Raw genomic sequence first — 20762 nt, 5'->3', positions numbered from 1 at the left:
AGAATGTTAGGGGTAATTTTAAAAAAGCTGGGATGTCCAACACCTTCACCACTTATAGCCCGCCAATTCCCCAGTTTCCGATATTTGGAATCCAAGAGTTCACGAAATGGGCTCGGTGAGGTCAAGACGATGATTTTTTCTCCCGTGAGTCAAGGTGGGGTTGGTAGAGTCATAGCGGGGGATGAGGGGTCGAGCCGTCAATGTTTTGATGTACTAGTAGTACTACGGTGTACCCCCTAGGTACGTACCTGTGGCAACCTGGCAACCTGGCCTGGAGTGTCTTTTCTTGGAGTGGGGGCAGCCCAGGTTGGCTTTACTACTACGTATTCTACTTACTTACCTCAAGTACTTATACCTAGATACCTACCTACCTAGGTACCTAGGTACTTAGGTACTTAGGTAGTCAGGCAGGCATGAGGACTTCCGGCGCGTCGACCCGTCACCCCACGCGTGGTGGGCTGTTGACATCAGAACATTCAATGTTGTGGCGCCAGATACTTCACTTTGGCAGGCGTTCACTCATCCATTGTTTAATACAGCACAGAGGGACATGGGCAATTCCTTGTTCGCCAAACAACTGACAGCGGTAGACGGCGGAAGCATCGATGTCGTTACGCTGAATAAGTACGAGATACGGATTCACAACTGAGTCCGACATTAACAACGACGATGTCATTCCTGTTCGGTAGGGCACGATCTCGCGCCGCGGCCGACCTGCCTAGACAGGCCAGAGAGCATGTGCTACGTCTTGAAGGCCCAAACTCTGCAGCCAAGGTACGTTCTTTAGACACTTGTTTTGCCATCTCACTGGCAGACAATTTCCCCGAAGGCTCATTGAACCTCCAAGGCCGAAGAGCTATCGCGGGTTTTAAACCAAATGAAAACTGTCCTACAAGGAACACAAGGTATGTGCGCTTAGTTTTCCCCCGGAGTATGCCTAATGAGAACACCCAAAATTTTGATATGCAACGGCTAACTTCCTAAATAGAAACGGACAGTTCACCAGAACAGATTTATCAACTTGTAACCGGTCTCATCGACGAAGATTTGCTGTACCTCCTTGCGATTAATCTTTATCGTCTGCCCTTTGAATCGCGAAAGGATACCCAAGTTATATTTTCCTATGTGTTTAGGTTTCGACCAGCATCTGCAGCTCCGAAAAGCGACCCCATCGCCTTGTCGTATGTCGTATGTAACCGGCCACAGGTTCTTGTTGAACTATGCCGAGCCTACGGCTACAAAGAGAGTGCAACTCCAGCTGGGTCAGTCCTACGAGAATTACTTAAGAACGAGGCTGCAGCGGCTGTCATCCTCTATGACGACGGGGATGAGCCTGGCTCCAGTGCCAAGGGGTTGAATGCCATTGATCGCGACCGACCGCAAAGTGGGAGGGGAGTGTTCTGGAGGTTTTTCGATTGGATAGACAAGAGCTCATTTGAGGTAGCAGCCGATGCATTTACCACATTCAGGGTACGAACTCTACAGTATACATCCATACTCGTTGACCGACCATCTCTTGACGGTACATGTGATTGACAGATTTCATAGGAACTATTGACCAGGCACAAGGACCTTGTTCCGCGATATCTTTCGGTAAATTTCGACATGTTTTTCGAGAAATACAACGGTACTTTGGTGCAATCCAGCAGCTATGTCACCAAGCGTCAGTCCATCAAACTCCTAGGAGAGATTTTACTGGATCGCTCCAACTATAGCGTCATGACCGCGTATGTTGATCAGGGAGACCACCTCAAAATATGCATGAATCTACTCCGCGACGATCGGAAGATGGTCCAGTATGAGGGTTTTCATGTGTTCAAAGTATTTGTTGCTAATCCACATAAATCTATCGCTGTGCAAAAAATCCTCATTATGAATCGCGAAAAGCTCTTGGCATTTCTATCACACTTCCTCGAGGATCGGACTGACGACGAGCAATTCATCGATGAACGAGAGTTCCTGATTAAGCAGATACGGAACATGCCCCTCAACCCAGTTCCCATACAAAGATGACGTGACAAACGTTGGCAGAGGTGGTGGGAATCTGACCGTTGACAATTTCGCACAATATGACCTGCCGAACCACGGAGGGCTAGTATTTTGGTTTGAACTGCCGCTACCGGGAAGCTCCCAGCCTGCGAATGCGGGTTTGTGGAGGGGCAATGGCGTGATTGGCTTTGCTGTGGCCCTTCATCATCATTCAGTACCAATACATTACAATTACAGGCGAACACATAAGGAAATACAATCACAATGAAACTATCATCTGAATCTGATACTGTACATACATATCTTGAAGAGTTTAGACGCTCCTATAACGCCCCACTGAGCTTGAAACGCCAATACTACCAACTAGCTGATCCAGACCAATAAGACAATGCTATGAACCGTGGACCAAGAACTTTGCCACTGTTGCACCTCATCGCTGTCTGGACAACAACACATTAACACTTTCACGCGCGTTCTGTGTTGCCCAAACGCTGCTTGCACCTCCACGCCTCCATTCATCAGCCGCTAGAGCATCACCTCCGCCTTTGGTAGCGTCCCCAAGAATTACCTCCAGATCCCGTCTTTGGGAACTAAGCCAGCTCTTGACAAAGGTTGCGGGGTCTTCGGTCAGGGACGAAAAGAACGAATGCTTGGCTTTTGAGACTGCGATGGCTTGTATCAAACGAGCCAGTTGATCATCAAGCACTGTAACATCCTTCAACATCGATGCATATTGTGAATTATTAATCAGAGGTTGTAGTGTATTGCGTAAAGGATCGTCGACAAGAACTTGTACATCGTAGACTGTAGCATGCGGATCTTTATGGAAGTCCTCATCAACGCGAATCGTATATGGCAAACTGACTGGTGGTAGCGGCCGAAGGTGCCGAGCCACATAATCATTCAACATTGGGATGTAGCCGATATCGCCACTCCCGACAACCTAACGACGTAAAGATTAATAAATGGCAATCGGATATAATAGGCTAATAGTCTCACCTTTCTCAAGAGTTCATCGCAGCGGAAGTTCCTTTTTTCTTCATCCTCTTGAAGGTTCCAAAATCTGATGTACTCCCATAGAGCTGCGACTGCCTCTTGGTGTGTCGCCTCAGACATGTCAACAACCTCAGCTAACTCGGGGCTTAGTTGATACCGTTCAGGAGACTCATGCCGGTGCAAGTGAATCATGACGTTGATGTTTTCATCACCGTTTCTCTTGAACGTGAGCTCATCGAAATCAGAGGCGGAGGCTGTGCTACTCCCAGATTGAGTTTTTGACGTAGATTCTGGTTTTTTCCATTCAACATTCTGTGCTCCTCCGTTCCGAAAGCGAGAGGAATCGAAGTCAACAGATAGTGACTTGAAGAAATGAGAGAACCGATAGGTCGCGGAAGCTGTGGAGCTGGTTTGATTCTCTTGGGATTTATCTGCCACCTCTCTGTTATGTGATAAAGCATTTGATGTCATCTTCCCATCGCCGACGCCTGGTTGCCTATTGCCGTGTTCGTCGTGATCTAGCAAACGACCTTCAATCTTGACGCGAAATGATGCTTCCATATTGGATGTGAAATCGAAAGTGTCAACATTTAGCCCAGCGCCCTGCCAAGATTGATCTTCAACCGTATTACTAATCCATATTCGAAGTGTTTTAGAGAGCTGAAAGTCCTGTTAGCAAGGCGTGGGTGGACACAAGGTATGGAATCAGCCTTTTGAACATGGTATTTTCTATGACATACCTTGTTGTTATTTCGGTTACATGCCTCGGAGACATCAAGCCGTTTGCGAGTTATCGTAGCGTCCAGAGTTCTTTCAACATCTCTCAGTGCTTTATATCTCTGAACTGCTTCTTGGTTGACGATGCTGTCTTCTACTCCCTCGGGAATGTTCTTATCGGTAGGCTTGCGGCTTCGGCGTCTCGCAAGCTCGTGGGCGTGAGCTTGCGCTTGCTGTTGCTGGGCTATCTGGGCTTGCGTTAATGGCACAGAGGGATGGGGACCAGACGACATCATTGGCCCTAACAGAGGTTAGTCGTTCGCATTTTGGCGGCAAAGGTCGGAAGTGCGCGCTCTTACCTATCCCTCCCCGACGCTGATTTGCAGCATGAGGAGAGCGTTGGGGGACTTGCTGTGCGTAGTTGCGATATTGGGGCTGCATTGTGACGTCGGGTTGGTGAATTACCACTAGATATCCAATGGTCGTACAATAATACTGTTTCGTTGCAATGACTTCTGAGCGTGTCTGCATCGCGAATGATTTGAGCCCCACGTGATCCATCACATGACCAAGCACAATGCTAACAAATTCCAACAATGGTGAAAGGGTAACATTTTTTCTACGCAAGCTGGAATTATTAATTATGGCTACGAGACTGCAGAGTACTCTGTGAAAGAGTTATGAAGAGAAACCTGCGAGTCATCGGTTTACATGCGATGTATAATGATAGCTACTGCGAATTTTGCTTCGTTTTACTTGGAGCATAATCATTGGTAAAGGAAACTTGCCTACCCAGTATGTACTACAGATGCAGTAATGAACAGGCTTTCAAAGGAATGTACACCGCAAAATTCTCGCCTATTAAAAGTTTTTCTTTTCTCCCATCCTCCCTTTACTTCCCCGCTCGCGCCCCGGCTCTGGTCCCCTACTGATGATTAGATACCTAGCCTAAGGTAAACATGATACGACGGCAGAATTGCGCGGACCTACTGGAACTACTCATTTTAGCGAGAGTAGTAGTATGATTTTCTCTATGAGCAACGAATTTCAGTCCTGTAATCAAGGGGAAACAATGACTCGAATATTCCTGTCTAAATGCTAAGACTCATTCTAATCCACTTCTTCAAGGAAACAGCGGACCATGAAATCTGATATCATATGGACAAGTATTTACCATGATTAGTTGCGTGTGAGCATTTTCCTGTATGTACGGACCAATCCCCTTGTCTTGTCTTAAAACAAGTAGGGAAAGACCGAAGACAGAGAACACGGCCGCCGACCCATACTAATACGAACAATGATAGAAAAGAATACCTTATTTGTACGCCTCGCTGACAATGCCATGATTATGTCTACTCTTCGGACAGTAAATGATAAGACCGAATGTGTAACTGCTCAAATGACCAAAAAAGAGGACAAGACAACTGATGACAAGACCAAGGATGGCAGTAGTTATTGTACAACTGCGGATTGGAAACTTTAAAATGCACACCGCGAATCAACCAAGCCTAAAATGCAGACCCCAATCCGTTTCGAGACTGTCTTTTGCTGAATCGGTTTCGTTTCGGTGTGAAATCATCGTGGCTAGGTTGGGTTTTACTCAAATGATTGCGCCCGCCTCGGTCATGAGTAGTATGGTTATCCGCATGTTGGGCTCTACTACCCAAGGTGCTAGACGGGCTAGATACAGCCGAGGACATGTCCCCGAATGGGCCATCATTGCGTTGAGCATTTGCACTTTGGGACAAAGCCATATCTTTTGCTTTGTCGAGGCATTCGACCCACTCCTCCGCTGACGGTCGCTCTTCGTCACTGTTTATAGAGGGTTTGCTTTCTTCAAATGTATAGTGATAGCCGGCCTACGGGACGTGTCAATAACGAAATAGGCAGTAGGGGAATGAAAAAACTCACCGTATCAACACACCATACGAGTTGCCCCTTTGCGTCCCGTTGTGTTCTCCAGCATGAATCCGAAGCTAGCAGTGATAATTCTTGCTTTGCCCTCTTCTCCTCGCCCCCTGCAGGAGCCAACACAATGCGACCGCTTGAGGTCACCATCACAAGGCGCTGCCTCTTTTTGGTTGTACTGCCTCCAAAGAAACGTGATAGTTTCTTATGTCCCTCATCGGATCCTTTGCGATGTATACTGTTCGGAAGTGGCGAGGAAACAACCATTAGATCTCCTAATTTCAATATTCGCTCATTGTTCTTTGTTAACACCGGTGACCATTCTATGTCAAGTTGTGTAGGCGGAGGAAGTTCTGTAATAATTCTAGCCGGACGATTCCCTCCACCCGTGGTAGCAGTTTGTGAATGTGGCATAGATCTAGGAAGAGATGCATTGCTGCTTGATGGCCCAGCACCAGAGAAGCCATTTAATTGAATGATATTTGGCTCCTGAGCGGGTGGGACATACGGTCGTAGCCTCGGCGCTTTTGCTCGCCATAAACTTTTTCCAAACTGCTGTCCATCAAAAAACTCATGGTTCTTGATATGCTCTATCGTCAACCTTCTTGCCGGATCCAAGACTAGGCACCTCTCAACAAGATCACGCGCTGGAATTGGAAATCCCGGTGGAAAGTCGTACTCAAGGTTAACAATCTTCTGAAAAGTAAGATACTCGCTGCCTGCCTTGAACGGCGGCCTGCCTGCAAATAGTTGGTATATGATGCATCCAAAAGCCCATAGATCGCTAGCCTTCCCTGCGCTTTTATGTGTAAGCAGCTCAGGGCTAACGTACTCTGCTGTGCCGACAAAGGATGCAGCACGGCGATCTTCCTCGACATCCCGTAGCGGCCGACCTTGTATATCGCTGCGATTAACAGAGCCCGTGTCGTTGCTTTCCTGAGGGTCGCTGAGAAGCTTTGCAGTACCGAAATCGGTGATCTTGACATGCATCTGGTCATCCAACAACACGTTCTCAGGCTTCAGATCGCGATGAATAACCCCGCGAGAATGCATGTAGTCAATAGCGTCCAGTATTTGTGCGCCATAAAACCTGACGCAATCCACATCAAACGTTCCAGTCTTTTTCAATACCCCTAGCAATTCTCCGCCATTGCACAGATCAAGTACATAGTATAGCGAGGTTTCGTCTTGAAATGTGTAATAGAGCCGCACGATCCCGGGATGCTCCGTCAAACGGTTGAGGGTATTCTTTTCAATATTCACATATTTGATCTTCTTCTCCTTGATTATATGCCTCTTTTCGAGGACTTTGATAGCATACTCTTTCAGAGTCTGCCGGTCGGTGGCCAAGTATACTGTGCTGTACGAGCCCTCCCCCAAGATGCGGCCGAAGGAAAAGTCTCGAACGCCCTTTTTGATTTGTCGGACGATCATGCGGCCGGTGCTGTCCACTTCACGGCGAATACCGACAGCTGCACCCCGATCCTTCCAGTCCTCGCTGGATTGATGCGATGATCCTTGATCTATTGCTACTCGGCTCAACGCAGAGCTGGGCGAGGTGGAAAAGAGATTCCCCAAACTCCTTGAGCTTTCGCGCATCGGGACTCCGTATCCGGATGAGATTTGTGTCTGTTCTTTTTGTATCGATGGAGGGATGCGTTGGTTGTCTAGCAGACTATCACCTCGAGTTGAAGCACCTGCTGAGGGGTCATCCATACCAAGTAAGGGAATGGAAATGCTAGAGCTTGGCCGTCCAATTTCGATGGCTTGTTCCTTATTATGGAGACGACTATACTCTTCCGGTCCTGTCTGCATTGTATCGGTATCATGATCGGCGGCGTTTGTACCCGAGATTCTCAAATTTGGTTCGTGAGCGTTTGGGCCAGAGGCAGGGAGTGCACCATTGCTGGCCTCATCAGGGTTGGCTATTCGCAGTCCGCCAAGAGCCCGAGAGAGACTTAAGTCTCCATTCATGGTGAGTTGTGTCAGAGCCTCTAGCCTGGTCCTCTTGAATTAAACGAGGACGCTTTCCAGGTGAGTTGGAAGGGAATCTGGTGACGGGTCTTGGTGACGTGTGTCTGCAGTACTTCGAGCGTCGGAGCGACTTGCTTGTTGCCTTACCTAATGAGGCTGGTGCGCGGCAAAGCGCGAGGCTCAGTTGTCCCATCGCACCCGGCAACCCCTCTGCGAATCACATTGCCGCGTTGTGTGACTACGTTCCATGGCATTATAGAAGGAAATCCACGAACGGCGAGTCCACTGCATTCTAGGATCAATCCCTTGAAGAAACCTATGGCTTTCGGTGCAGGAGATGCTACCGGCTTTTCTCAGCTGGTTTCAAATATAGGTATAGCGTAAGACACCTACAATGCACGCCTTCTACCTGTGGCTTATGGCTGACATGGCAAAGGTGATGCATTAGAGAGAAGCTACATCAAACTTTGGGTTCCTTGCTACTGCGTCCTGAATTCCATGCACCTGTATCTTTCAACATGCGGCGATGCTGTTAGTTTTCCAGGGCTGTGACTCAGTGCCTAACGCCGACGTCTCTTATAGTTGCATGTGTTCTCATCTAGCAGTTCTTCTTGCATGCATATAAAATAAAGGTGAATCTGATTTAGGCTAAAAATACATCTCGCAAAAATTATTGCGATACTTTCGCTGGAAAAACGAGCGAAAGGCCATGCTAATACCCAGGACACAAGGTGAAGCTCTCGTCATTAATCCATTACCATCGCCGAATCTGGGACATTACTCTGTCGGTCGCCTCCTGCCATGAGATCAAGCTCTGGGCCCTCAAAGCTCGGTGGGGATAGCTGTAAGTTTTGGAGTGCTCCCTCAGCCGTTCGGCTAACCAACCGACCCTGACGCAGATTCTCGGTGAAAAGGTAGTAGCCATCGGATGCTTCGACGAGATAGGATTGGAGGCCTTTGCTCTCTAAACAAATACTGACTTTCGATAATGCAAAGTTGTTTTCGATAAACCTGGCCCAGCCCCGGGCAGCAGCTTGGATATGTTCCTCGCTACTCAATTTTCTCCAGCCAATACCAAGATGAACCGTAAAGTTGTCGATCCTCAAGGTGTCGTCACCAACAGGTCTTTGGTGGCAAGAATTCGAGGACGTTGGTGATATGGTGGTTCTTTGCAGTGATGCCTGGCATAGATCATAATCTAGACGTTGTGACTTGTGGCTCCGTATTTTATGTTGACTAGCTTCGTTTCGGCATCTCGCTTGGTGTTCTGGAGCATTCTTCTCTTCCAACCACGTGCCGGATTGGTTAGAAGCATCCGCGACAAAGCCTTTGTCAGGCTTGATCGAAATCATTTGTTCGCCGTATACCCTATATTCCTGGGAACCCCGGGTTACTACGTCTTGCGAATCCGGTTCTAGGTTTATCGATGCCTCATCACGAGAGCGTTTCCGTCCCGCAGATCGTACGGGGGGAATTAGGGCTGACGGTGCAGTGTTGAGTGACATTGGCAATGGGTGATATCGCCCAAAGGTGCCTGCAGAGAGCTGTGTCTGATAGTACGGCTGCGGGGGGATTGCAAGGACTGGGGAAGCGGTAGAGTATTGTCGGGCGAAATTGGCCATAATTGGTGAAGTGTTAGGCAAGAAGACGTGATCTTGGTGAAGCTGGAGCTGCTAATGTTAATATCAGTACGCAAAACGTTTGAACAAACCGCAAAAATAGCTTGATATTGCTGAGGCGCGTAGTTCGGATTCAATGTGTGGTAGACCAAGTAGTTTGAAAACCAAAGAACAGGCAGAACGGTGTGTCGACGGCGAGAGGATGGACGCCGCTGAAGAATTCCAAGGCAATCAAATTGCTCAATATTCGATTATATAGTGCAAAGAATCTCCTAAGAAATATAGAGACGTCATATAGTTTCTTTGACTGGTCAAAGTTGTGCGCAACGGACGCGCAAGAACTGGTGGTTGGGTGTACAGACAATTGGTCTTGATGAGGATGCAGGAGGGAGGTTACTGCGCAACGCTGCGTTGCAACTGGGGCTTGTTAAAGAACTTGAGGATGTACAATCCTAACCAGCCAGTGAAAAGCCGTGGCAGAACGGGTCGCCAGACCTCAGCGGGTTGATGTGATTTCATTCGTCCGTTTTCGTGGATGATGGTCTGGACTACACTTGGCAGTACCTGATGGAACAGTGTGAATTGACGTGCTTAGCGGGTACCGATAAAGTGTTGTGGTTGGCTGATTTCCTCGACTTGGAAGCTCACAGGGCTTAGTCAGAAGTGCTAGCGCGACTCTGTGGGTCAGGCTGACACCTGCCGAGGTACCGGATAAGTCATCTTTAGGAGACCCGGTATGAGGTACACACATAGAAGATACCTCGTAGGAACTAGTCGAATACTTTTTATTTTTTTATTTTTTTATTTTGCAAAAACCAGGGGTACTCGGTCGTTCCTGGGGTGGGTACTGGAGTTATTGGCTGGGGATGATGGAGCCACGGGAATGAACTCAGTCAAGTCAGTTTAATGCTCCAGAGTCTGATAAATACCTAGGTAGGTAGTCAGGCCAGGTTGGAGTGACAGGATCTTCCAGCATCCGCTGACTTGGTAAATAATTTGATCAAATAGCCCTGCCAGTGTGCTCCTCTAAGAAAACCTACCTTCCCTCCAACTACCTACGTTAGGAGCAGAGAGCATTGATGGGCTTGTTGTCACGTCGATCAACCAGCCTCCAAATCTAGTGTAAGTCTGGACACGGTAATTTTGACTGAGCAAACTACCTAGGTACCTAAGTACCTGGGGTAACACGAAGGTAGCCAGGCTGCGGAGCTTCGATCTTGGCTAGCGATGGTTGGGACACTCTGGTTGGTGGGTGCCAGACTCCTGACCCATAAGACCCGACTCATCCAGGTTGCTCACTCGAGCACACACTCCCCATGATGACGACCCGGTCAACTCCATAGAGCCTCTCTCAATTCATTATTGTTCTGTCACGCATAGATTTTTGTTGTATACTTCAGTACTGGACATCGAGTCCACGAGTAGCGTATCTCGATACCCTTGGTCATCATCTTACTCACGACGACCTGACCTCGGCTGCACCAGACTTGGCTATACGCAACATTCTATTCAACCTTGGCTGCTGGACACTCGTCCTCTTGATACCACCGCCATGACTAAAGTCAGCCAGTTATTTTTGTTGGCGGACCACATCAAGCTTTCACTCCTAGAGCGCCAGCGTGCGACCAGTCTTCATTTGGACAGCGACAGTCAAGATGGACATATATCCCGGTCGCTGGATCAGTTCCGTTCAGGTCTCGCGTCTCTAGAACAAGAGCAGTCTCAACATGAGCAAGAAAGGGATACTGAGTAAGATTCCGACACCCCGGGTAAGGTAGGTGAAGTTTGCCTCAGTGCTAACTCAGTTATTGTTTCTCACCAGGTCGGCGAACTCTCTAGCGACTCTGCGTCGGCAGCTGGAGGACTTGACGGCTCAGTTCCACGGCTTTACCAGCGCTTCCATAGAACACACTCTCACCGTGCCAAACTCAAATGAGTTAGCAGAAGACTTTTCCCATGCATCCTCTCGAAGAGCAAAAACCGTTCGCTTCAGTGATTCTCCATTGGCGCCAACAGAAGAGCCGCTAGGACCGTACCGAGACGACCCAGCGATAGATTCGGCCGGATATCGTGATCAAGCTGCTGAAATGACAAATAAACAGTTGCATCAGTACCACTCGCAGATTCTAGATGAACAAGATGAACAACTCGACCGCCTGGGAGAGTCGATCGGTCGTCAAAGAGATATCAGTATTCAAATCGGAGACGAATTGGACAGTCATGTGGCGATATTGGATGAAATGGATACCACTGTTGACCGTTATCAAGGCCGTTTAGACCGAGCTAAAGGCGCACTAGGAAAAGTAGCGAAGGGAGCTGGAGAAAATAAGCAGATGACTGCCATAGTCGTGCTCATCATCATCTTGATATTATTAATTGCGATTTTGAAATAGAGAACTGGCCGATCCGACTCCGCTACTTGCTACTTGCTAAGAACAAGCTGCTTCGCCTGTATGCTGTGGTATTTGGGTGGGTTCTGCATGTTCGTGGGTTTTGAGTTCGAGTCCGTTGCATTGTGCGTCGGTCCGTTGTTTGCCGCTTCCTCCCTTCCCCCCTTTTATTTTGTTACATAGTCCACCATAGTCCTACCCACGGCCAGGCATAGCTGCAATTCGACACCCGTTGTTAGTTGACATTACTTAGTAGTTTCGGGATACATATTCCCTTTGTTGAACCACTTCTCTGGTCTATTGCCGTTTCACGTTCTCAAAATCCGGACAGGGTTCAGACCACAGCACAAAGCTAGAGTGCAACCTAAGAGTGTCAACGAATCACATCCCCCTCCTTTATGATTCCTTGCAAATCCTCGAGAATATCGCTGCCACCAAACATCCTAGACCGGGTCACTGCTCTACTTCCTTCCGTTGACCAGACTTCATGAAACTTAACGGTTTTATCGCTGGACGCCACGACGATACACTCATTAACAGCGCTCGGGGTTCTATTGGATGCCTTCGATTCTTTTAGAATACAAGGGTAGGGAATGGCATGGAGAGCGCGTAAATCATCATCCCAAGGGATGGCTGCAATTTGCGAACAGTCGGGCCAGCTAAATACAGCAATCCTGTATGGGTGCTCTGGATGAGTATAACCGAATGTGGCGGCTATTTCTCGTTTTGTATTTGACCAAATTAGAGATGTGACCTGGGCTGCGACGGAAATGGTGGCAAGCGATGATCCAGAAACTGTGTGGAAGAAGTGTATGCACTTGTCATTCGAGCCGCCGCCTGTAGCCACCAGTTCCTGAAGCCATGGACAGAATGCAATAGCCTTAACAGCTGCCTGATGAGTCCAAACCTGACTCTGACATCCGGTAAGAAGGTTTCGAACATTCGTTTGTGCGGTTATAGGCATTCTAGGGGATACTCCAACAACTGTGGGAAAGGACCCTTGACCATTTTCCCTGCCAAGAGAGGATTGCGAGACGCTAGGAGTCGTCTGCATCTGAATCAAAGTGTCGACGATGCTGCTAGGGTACGGACTGTATGCGTCGTGATCATCTGGGTGCAAACCAAGATGTTGAGGCGCTAGGACTTCGTTCACGTTAAGAAGAGAACACAGGTTATCATTGGCCCCCGAAGCGAACAAATCTCCATTTGGCGACCATGCCAGACCGCAAATTTGCTGGCTGTGTATCGAAATTCGGGTTACCAGGGATATCGAGCCAGGCCAATTATCACTTATGTTTTCTGATGCCGCTGGCCACTCAACTAAGTAATAATACAAATCTCCGCGTTCATCTCCCACAACAAGGTCTTCTGTTGTTACCAGAGTATTTGGGTTGAGAGGATTGCTAGAAAATCGCAATGTCGAACAAGGGCGCCAACTGAGACAAGCGACTGAATATGATTGTTGTATTTCAAACCGAGGAGTTGTTTCCAGGAGTGACATCACGATGAATGTTCCGTTTGATCTTCCGGCTGCAAATAAATTCTTGTTACCTTCCACGGAAGAGAATGATATCGATGTGAGCCACGCCCCATCTTGCTGAGAGCCATTGACGGCACGAACTCCTTCCTTATCGGACCACGTATATATGATGTTACCCAGACCTATAGCAAGGGTTTGACAACTGGGTGAATACGCAAGAACTGAGCAGTAAAAGTCGTCTCGCAAATTAGGAGCATCTAGAACTCTGTAAAAGCAGATTAGCCAAGCCGACAGTCACAAGCCACGATGGCAGGGCACTAGTACTTGAATGGTGCTACGGGAAGAGATCTTGTACTGCCTCGCGAGGCATTGACTAAATGCACGTTAGCTCAAGGCAAATAGAATTGTAATACTTAGAGTTTACGGGATCCTAGAGCGCTAGAGCTCCCAGGAAGCGTGGCTTCTTTCGATCTACCAGAGAATGTGCCCATTGCGGAATCACCTGAAGGGATTGCGGAAGAAGCACTTGAAGGCTCCAGATTGAAATCTAGGATTTTGCGGAAGAAATTGATGTTGAGAGCAACACCAAGGCTGTTTTGAATTCTCTCGTGTTCGGATTTCTGACGTCTTCCCGCGAACGGTCGCTTGAGAGACTGTGCATGAGCATTTGTTGGCCTGTGAACTAGGCTGTCCTCCGTACTTGACTCGGATACAATTTGTGAATAAGGCCAGAGATCGGGTGGTAATGTGAGACCATGTCCAAATAAAGGGAAGACCCGTTGGAAGTGTCCTTGATTATACTTTTTCAGCCCCTTCAGATATCCGAGAGACAGGGCTGTGGTAATCTTACCCGTTCGACTGCTGGTGCCGATATCTGGAGATGGCCGAAAGCTAAGCAGTGAATACACTATTGACAGTGTTTGGTGTAGATGAAAGTTTCTCAACACCGGACAAACGCCAGCTCTCATTGCCCTCTCTGTCCGAGACAGCGTGTCTGGCTCTTTATTGGTTCGGTATCGTTCTGAACATGGAGTCGAATAGTTCCTGATCGGAACAAATCGGTCGACTCTCGCAAACGTTAGCCCAGAGTTGAAAAATTGTCTTCTAAAAGCTTTGCATTCTATTTCCCTGTCGACCCGTTTAATAGCTGGTGACCATTTGAGTGTCAAGGAATGTTTGTGCAAGGTGGGATGCGAAGCGTTGCTTTGGACGGTTTCGCTTGCCCTGGATGAAGCTTGTGCCCTCGGGTTAGTGCTATTTGATGCATTATCGTGTCCAATTCGAGATGTAACTCTACCGTGTCGATTCAGATGCCGTGAGCCACGCAGAGCAGGCAGGAGTTCCCTGCTGTCCAGTCTAAATAATGAACTAGATGGAGTGCCGACGCCAGTAGAGATGCTGCTGCTAAGTGATAAGTTTGCAGAAATCTCTCCGACGGCCTCACTTGAGAGGTTCAAACTGCCTGCGTCATCTGCATTTATGGATCGGTAACGCGCAGCCAGTGGATCGTTCTGACTTGATTGCATTTCTGGCGATGATCCTGAGGTCGCGGTTCGAAGTAACAAGTTAGCTCGCCACAACTTGAATCTATACTGTCAGGTAGAGAGATAGCACAGCGTTCTCGATATATCACCAATGAAGAACGTGGTATGCTGACTAGAGTGTCCCGATAGCGAGTCAGAAATAGCACCATGCAGTTGACCAGGCCTGGAACTCTGAACAGCTAGGAGTGTACAAGTGCTGATATCACAAATCTCAATTATGCAACAAGCATACAAAGTCTTTTACTGGATACAGGTAAAAATAAATAATTGCGTTGCTGTAGGAGAGAAGAGGAAGTACTACTGTAAGAGTGACGCAGGCCTAAAAACAATTCATTTTCGCGGGCTGAAAGCTACCTGCTTTGATGTGGCGGCGTCTGGTCAGGTTGCTGATCAATTGATCGGTCTTGCCAGTTTGAGTATGAACTTGCGTGTTGAAGTCCGGTGCTGCCTGCGTGCCTGCATCTAAGTAAAGTACCTAGGTACCTACCTACCTAGTAGTAGTTGCATCTGGTGCTTAGAGACCAGTCGATACTTTGATGCCCCAGGTGTTTGTATTGTTGGTAAAGGCACAAGATATCCAATTGTTTCCAGGGCTGAATAATCGAGCGTATTTAAGTAGTCAAGCATAGCCGCACTGTCCTCCCAACTCTTTGAGTATACTCACTAGGAGCATCGACATCTTGATGAGGAGCACCATAATTCGCAATTGTATTGCATCATGCTTTTTAAAACTTTCGGTCACAAGTAAATCTAAACAGACTTGGAGGAGGTAGAGCGCTGAGAACCTTGTAACCTTGTTCAGCAAGTGACGGGAGTTAGAACCACGGCTATCTGCAGGGCCAATATATATGAAAGTAAAAAATGATTGAGTAAAGCACCGTCTTGGAAACGGCCAAGCATCTATTTACACAGCCTACCGAGGTAGCTAAGACGATGGTTATTTACGAGTATGAAAGGCATATATATACGACGAATTCAGCAGGCACCACCCCAACCAAACTTGGCATGACTCATGCTCAACATTTAATACCATCCTTATCCTACTGGCGAAAAGAGACGGATGCAAGATGGACCCGCAATAATGCTATATGGCACTGAAAATATCACCAGTGTGCCGAGCAAATGGAAAGAGAGAGACAAGGGCCTATGGTCCAGGGTCGTTGGTTATGACACACAAGTCGGCATAAAACTGACCCTAGAAATTGCTTGCGGTGCTGACCCGATTTGTGTGTTGAAAGCTGGCTAGAACTAAGCCATCTGCTTCCTCATATTGTCATATTTGGAGTCAGGGTAGTTGAGTAGATTCTCAGTGGTGTCCGGTCCACCAAGTTTGTTGCTACTAGTCCCAATGAGTGAGTCGGGCCCTTGACGGTCAGCAGATGCCTCCCAAAACATGCTGCCCCCTAATCCCTTGCTCTTGAGGTAGGTAACCTTTTCCTTGGTAATATCAGGGGTATCATAGGAAATAAGTTCTTGGGTGCGGTTATCGTAGCTGTAGTAACCCTTTGCCACGTCATCATATATAACCGTCGCGCCGGCTTTGGGAAGAACCTTGTAATCCCAGATTCCATTCTCCCAGCTGCCGTCGCCAACACCAGAGAATGGCTTTCCAATTCCATTGGTCTTCTGGAATGACTTTCCATAAATTGGCATGCCAAGAACGATCTTGCTGGCCGGAACACCGCCTTTAATGTAATCATTGACAGCATCATCCGTGTTGAATGGTGTGGCATTAAGGTTGCCCGGATTGGCGTAAAGATTTGCGTTGTGTGCGCTGGAGTTGCTCCATGAACCGGAAAAGTCATAGGCCATCAAATTGATATAATCCAACACCTTTCCGAGGTCGCCAAGGTGCAACTTATTATAGTTGGCAGGGCCAGCCGGAGCGGCAATCGATAGCTGAAAATGGTATCCCTGAGCAAACTTTGCCGCGTATGCGTCGAGTTCATCCCGAACGGCTTGAAGAAGAAGAACCATGTTTGCGGCTTGAGCATCGTCGGCAGGGTATTCCCAATCAACGTCAATGCCATCAAAGCCCCAGTCTTTCATAATAGTGACCGCCGACTTCGCAAAGTTGCTTCGAGTGGCTGCCGTCGAGGCCGCGGCTGGGAAGTTCGTTGACCACGTCCACCCTCCAATAGACAACATCGTCTTCATATTACGGTTCGCTTTCTTGAGGAGATATAATTGCTTGACACAGCCATAGACATTGTTACCGACATCATTCCAAGCTTTGAACCCCAAATTAGCCACACAATTCATTCTCAAGCCACGTGAGCATGGGCTTTTAGCCCCTAAATTGGAGGAACTTACAGTCATTTGGGTAGTGCTTGTCTATGTCAGCCCAAGAATCTCCAGAGTAACTGCAGGGGGTCAGTCAGCCTGATCTCAAGACCAATCAGAATGCCTACATTTTATGAGGTGAACTTACACGGTGCCGTTATTTGAAAGGTTCAAGAACGAGTACAGAACATGGGATATCTGAGAAGCGGGAAGGTCGGCTGGCTGATAGTTTCGACCGTATATTCCCCTGTCTACTGGTTAGTATCCGACCATAGCATGTCTGATTGGTCTTTGGAATAAATGGCAGGTGAGCAAGGATAGCAACAAGATGGACCGGGAAGAAATTACCAATTGGTGAAGTAGACGGCGTTGACGTAACCACCGGCATGTTTTCCGGTGACAGTATCAGGAGCTGATACAGGAGTGGCAAGACCGAGAGTGGCCTGCAGAGTGGCGATGATTGCCAGTGACTGAGCAAATAACGACGGCATATCGTTGACCCGAGTTATCTCTGTACTGTAATTTGAATAGAAGTGCTTGTCGAATTGATGAAAGAGCCACCAGGGCCGGGTAGAAAAAGGGGGGGATATGTAGGGAGTGATGTGGTGGTAGCGTGTCTTCCGTAGAACTACCTCGAAGGAATGTGGCCCCTATTTATACAAGACCACGACGACGTTGACTTCGCAGGTATTCGGTAGTTGATAAGGAAATTGTCTACATGGGTAGCATGGTTGAGGCGAAGAAAGGCTTGCCGTCTCATCTAGCATGGAAGACCATTAGGCAGGTTAGAGAGTGGTGGGAACATGCCACTCATCCATTTCCTTAGCATACCACTGGTTACTCGGCAATGCTGATCTCGTGATAGTCTCGACTGGGATAGGAGGCCTACCTGGCTGGTAGGCTCGCCCTGGGCTGAGACAGTACTCATCATTCGGCTCGGCAACGTTGCTGATGCGCTCAATTGAAAAATACCGACTCACTAATTGACCACACCTAGCCTATTCGTGGCTACCTGAGTAGTTGGTGCAGTCCATAAAAGGATGCTTCTCTCATTTCCGTGCAGCCATTGCAACTGGGAGCATCGCAGCAAGCGCTCCACCTTGGCACGTTTGGCGACGAACAGGACGACGCATGAGCAATGGACAGGAAGTGACAAGATGTCAAAGGTACGCACTACACCCCAGTAACCAAGTTCCGTGCTCCATGCATGTGTGCAAAAACCTCACATGAGACGGTAAAGATGGTGGGGGAGGTTCCAGAGGGCGGGTTGTGAAGCTGTGCAGAAACTACAAAGCCCACATGAAGTCTGAAGCTTGCGCATGCTGGTATTGACGGAACATGGGTTGGTTGAAGATGATTTCAAGTCTCGCACCAGATTCAGCGCCAGTGGCCCCCACCCTAGGTTCAATTTTGTGTCTGGGATGAGAAGGAGCTATCACGACGTCCTGCTGCTGCTGGTCAAAACTACCATTCGCCCATATTAAAGAATGACTGGGGAACGTCGTCGTTATATCTTTAGCTGCCCAATGGCTCGTGGGGCTTCCTCTGCCATATAGTTTTCTTAGGTAAGCCAGTCTTCATGAGCCATTGGGCAGCTAAAGAGATAGACCTGGTTTACTGTAGTGGAGCCGCACGCCCCTTTTGTTAGGGACGCTTCTCACCAAGTGCAATTATCATGGGATGTTATCTGTATGTAGTAATCGAGCGCTTAATTCCGTCATCTTCAGAGCTTCGTATCATCCAACTGTCTAGGCAGGTAGATAGAATCCGAAAGCGCCCACTCATTTACTAGGTATGTCTGGTCTGGTCTGGTGATCAGTCAATACCAACCTTGGTAGTTGGGGGTTCTGAGAACCACGGGACAAATATGAACCTTGCATCAAATCACCCAACCCTCCCGCGTGCCACCACCTAATCTTACAATCTTTGGTCCCCATCTGACCCCCGCCCTGGAACCTGTCCGGACCTCTGTATTGGAGCCTTGAACCCGGATGACAGTCCTTCAATAGCCAGAAAACCGCCGCATGAATATAATGAGCTAGCACATGCAGGTCTGGTGACTAGTGCCAATGGGTTGCTGTCATGTCCCATGTGTGCTCAAACGGCCATCTGCTTTATGCGTGCCCCTTCCGCTCCTAGCTAGACCTTTCTTAAAAGATCGGTTTTGGATGCCACTGCCAGAGAAGCCGGCATGTTGCCAATGTGTGCTTTCGAAGCCAACCAGCTTAGCCGATATTTGTTTATTGTCTCCTTACTAATGTGGCAAGTAGTCAAGGAACTGCAGCATACAATACATAACCGACCGCCAATTCTCATGCTGCCTAAGTACCTAGGTATGTAGTATGTACATTACTTCTCTTTTACTCCCCGGCCCTCGGTGGGCCTCTGCTTCTTCTACTGCTTCAGCATGAGCCAGTGTTTGGGAAATAGCTACCTAGGTATGTAAGCAATAAATGTAAACTACCGTCCCCTGGACATAGCGAAGGGACGTGAATATAATGAGAGTAACATGAGTTCTAACTCTAGCTTGAATATTGAGTAAATTGGAAAGGGCTTTCCGGATTTGGTGCTTTAAATGCTACTGCTACAATGCATTTTGTTGGGAGCTTGGCGACGGGAAACTCTTCCCAAGCACCCTACACCGAAGGAATTGGTACTTAGCATGTCATAGATTATCGTGTGTGATATATGGCGGTTTCTCTCTCTTTTTTCCCCATTTGCCCCTTTCACTCGCTTGTCTCTTGGTGTGTTTACATGCCCACGATGTAGTTACCTACTACCGTTTACGCGCGCGGCCCCTGGTTCTGGTGACAGCACAACTATTATACGATAGTGTAAAAGTCTGTGCTTGCACGATACTTGTATCATGCTTGTATTAATATTTGTCTTAAGAGGGAAATAAAAAAAAAAGTTAATAAAAATCTAATAAACTAAATAAAAACTCTCACGAGTTGTCTTAAAATAGCTGTGCTGTCACCAGAACCAGGGGCCGCGCGCGTAGTAGTAGGTATCAATGCCGCACTTGCCTTATTAGCCACTCCCCACCATATATAGTCGTGCCCGCCTTTTAAAAATTAACCGTTGCTCAACTTAAATCTGATAACTTTAATACCGCGATGACTGTATCTCTTTGAAAGTCAAGCACCTTATGGGGGCCCCACTGCCCCACGGATTGTGGTGGAACAAGGCCAATACCAAGTAGTAGTAGTATAGTGTAATTAATATAATATAACTGCTTGTACTTAACAGGGACATTAATATAATTTATATGAGTACTTAAGTTATAAGTAAGAAAAGTACCGTTTAACCGTCATTATCCTATTAGCTATTGACCCCTAGGCTTGGCACCCCACAATGTGCTCGACCTTCAAAGAGATTTAAGGATAATTTCCTGAATTTCCGGCGACCATTCTGCCGCTGCTTGCACTGTGGGCTGTCTATCTACCTGTCCAGGACTATCGCGAGGTCGTCTCCATTGTTGCTTCGCGACTCGTTTAACTAGCTCAACTTGCTTTTTTGTGCGCTAGATGCTCAGATTAACTAGGGGACTGCATGAATAACGATTTTCTGCCGCACAAATAATAGCACAACTCGTTACATCATCCCTAAGTACATAAGTAGTTACATACCCATCCATCAGGTGGTTGTTGGGCTTGTGGAACGTGGCTCTGGGAGGCAAGGTTGAGGAATTGACCAAATCCCAGGGCGTCAATCTCCGTCCGAACTTAAGTATTGACCCATCAGTGGGGTCCGGCGTCACTACGGCCAGGGCCTGCATTGAGGCACGTGGGACCACTGGTGTCGAGCCCGGTAGCTATCAGCGCCGCCACCCAGGAAATCCCGACAACCCCCACCCCCACCC

General features: G+C 47.9%; 6 protein-coding genes across 6 annotated transcripts; 2 read left to right on the top strand and 4 right to left on the bottom strand.

Annotated features, from left to right (window-relative positions):
* Positions 1–669: 669 nt before the first annotated feature.
* Positions 670–2013, top strand: MAA_02691 (conidiophore development protein hymA; the record flags this gene model as incomplete). Its single annotated transcript, XM_007820689.1, has 4 exons — positions 670–774; positions 848–905; positions 989–1470; positions 1549–2013. The coding sequence occupies 4 exons, from the start codon at positions 670–672 to the stop codon at positions 2011–2013; spliced, it is 1110 nt and encodes a 369-aa protein (XP_007818880.1).
* A 406-nt stretch (positions 2014–2419) lies between these two features.
* MAA_02690 (SWI/SNF complex protein) lies at positions 2420–4143 on the bottom strand (the record flags this gene model as incomplete). Its single annotated transcript, XM_007820688.1, has 4 exons — positions 2420–2932; positions 2989–3645; positions 3726–4003; positions 4062–4143. The coding sequence occupies 4 exons, from the start codon at positions 4141–4143 to the stop codon at positions 2420–2422; spliced, it is 1530 nt and encodes a 509-aa protein (XP_007818879.1).
* Positions 4144–5210: 1067 nt separating this feature from the next.
* Positions 5211–7584, bottom strand: MAA_02689 (serine/threonine protein kinase, AGC family; the record flags this gene model as incomplete). Its single annotated transcript, XM_007820687.2, has 2 exons — positions 5211–5561; positions 5614–7584. 2 exons carry the CDS (start codon positions 7582–7584, stop codon positions 5211–5213), a joined length of 2322 nt encoding a protein of 773 aa, XP_007818878.2.
* Positions 7585–8330: 746 nt separating this feature from the next.
* MAA_02688 (uncharacterized protein) lies at positions 8331–9206 on the bottom strand (the record flags this gene model as incomplete). The annotated part of the gene is made up of 1 exon (XM_007820686.1): positions 8331–9206. The coding sequence occupies one exon, from the start codon at positions 9204–9206 to the stop codon at positions 8331–8333; it is 876 nt and encodes a 291-aa protein (XP_007818877.1).
* A 1549-nt stretch (positions 9207–10755) lies between these two features.
* MAA_02687 (SNARE complex subunit (Syn8)) lies at positions 10756–11596 on the top strand (the record flags this gene model as incomplete). The annotated part of the gene is made up of 2 exons (XM_007820685.2): positions 10756–10952; positions 11026–11596. 2 exons carry the CDS (start codon positions 10756–10758, stop codon positions 11594–11596), a joined length of 768 nt encoding a protein of 255 aa, XP_007818876.2.
* A 4269-nt stretch (positions 11597–15865) lies between these two features.
* On the bottom strand, positions 15866–17391 carry MAA_02685 (chitinase; the record flags this gene model as incomplete). Its single annotated transcript, XM_007820683.1, has 4 exons — positions 15866–16848; positions 16931–16980; positions 17049–17147; positions 17249–17391. The coding sequence occupies 4 exons, from the start codon at positions 17389–17391 to the stop codon at positions 15866–15868; spliced, it is 1275 nt and encodes a 424-aa protein (XP_007818874.1).
* Positions 17392–20762: the final 3371 nt, after the last annotated feature.

The sequence above is a fragment of the Metarhizium robertsii genome, assembly GCF_000187425.2.
Source record: "Metarhizium robertsii ARSEF 23 chromosome Unknown MAA_Scf_4, whole genome shotgun sequence".
Lineage (NCBI taxonomy): Eukaryota > Fungi > Ascomycota > Sordariomycetes > Hypocreales > Clavicipitaceae > Metarhizium > Metarhizium robertsii.
This window is presented reverse-complemented; position numbering and strand designations above follow the sequence as displayed.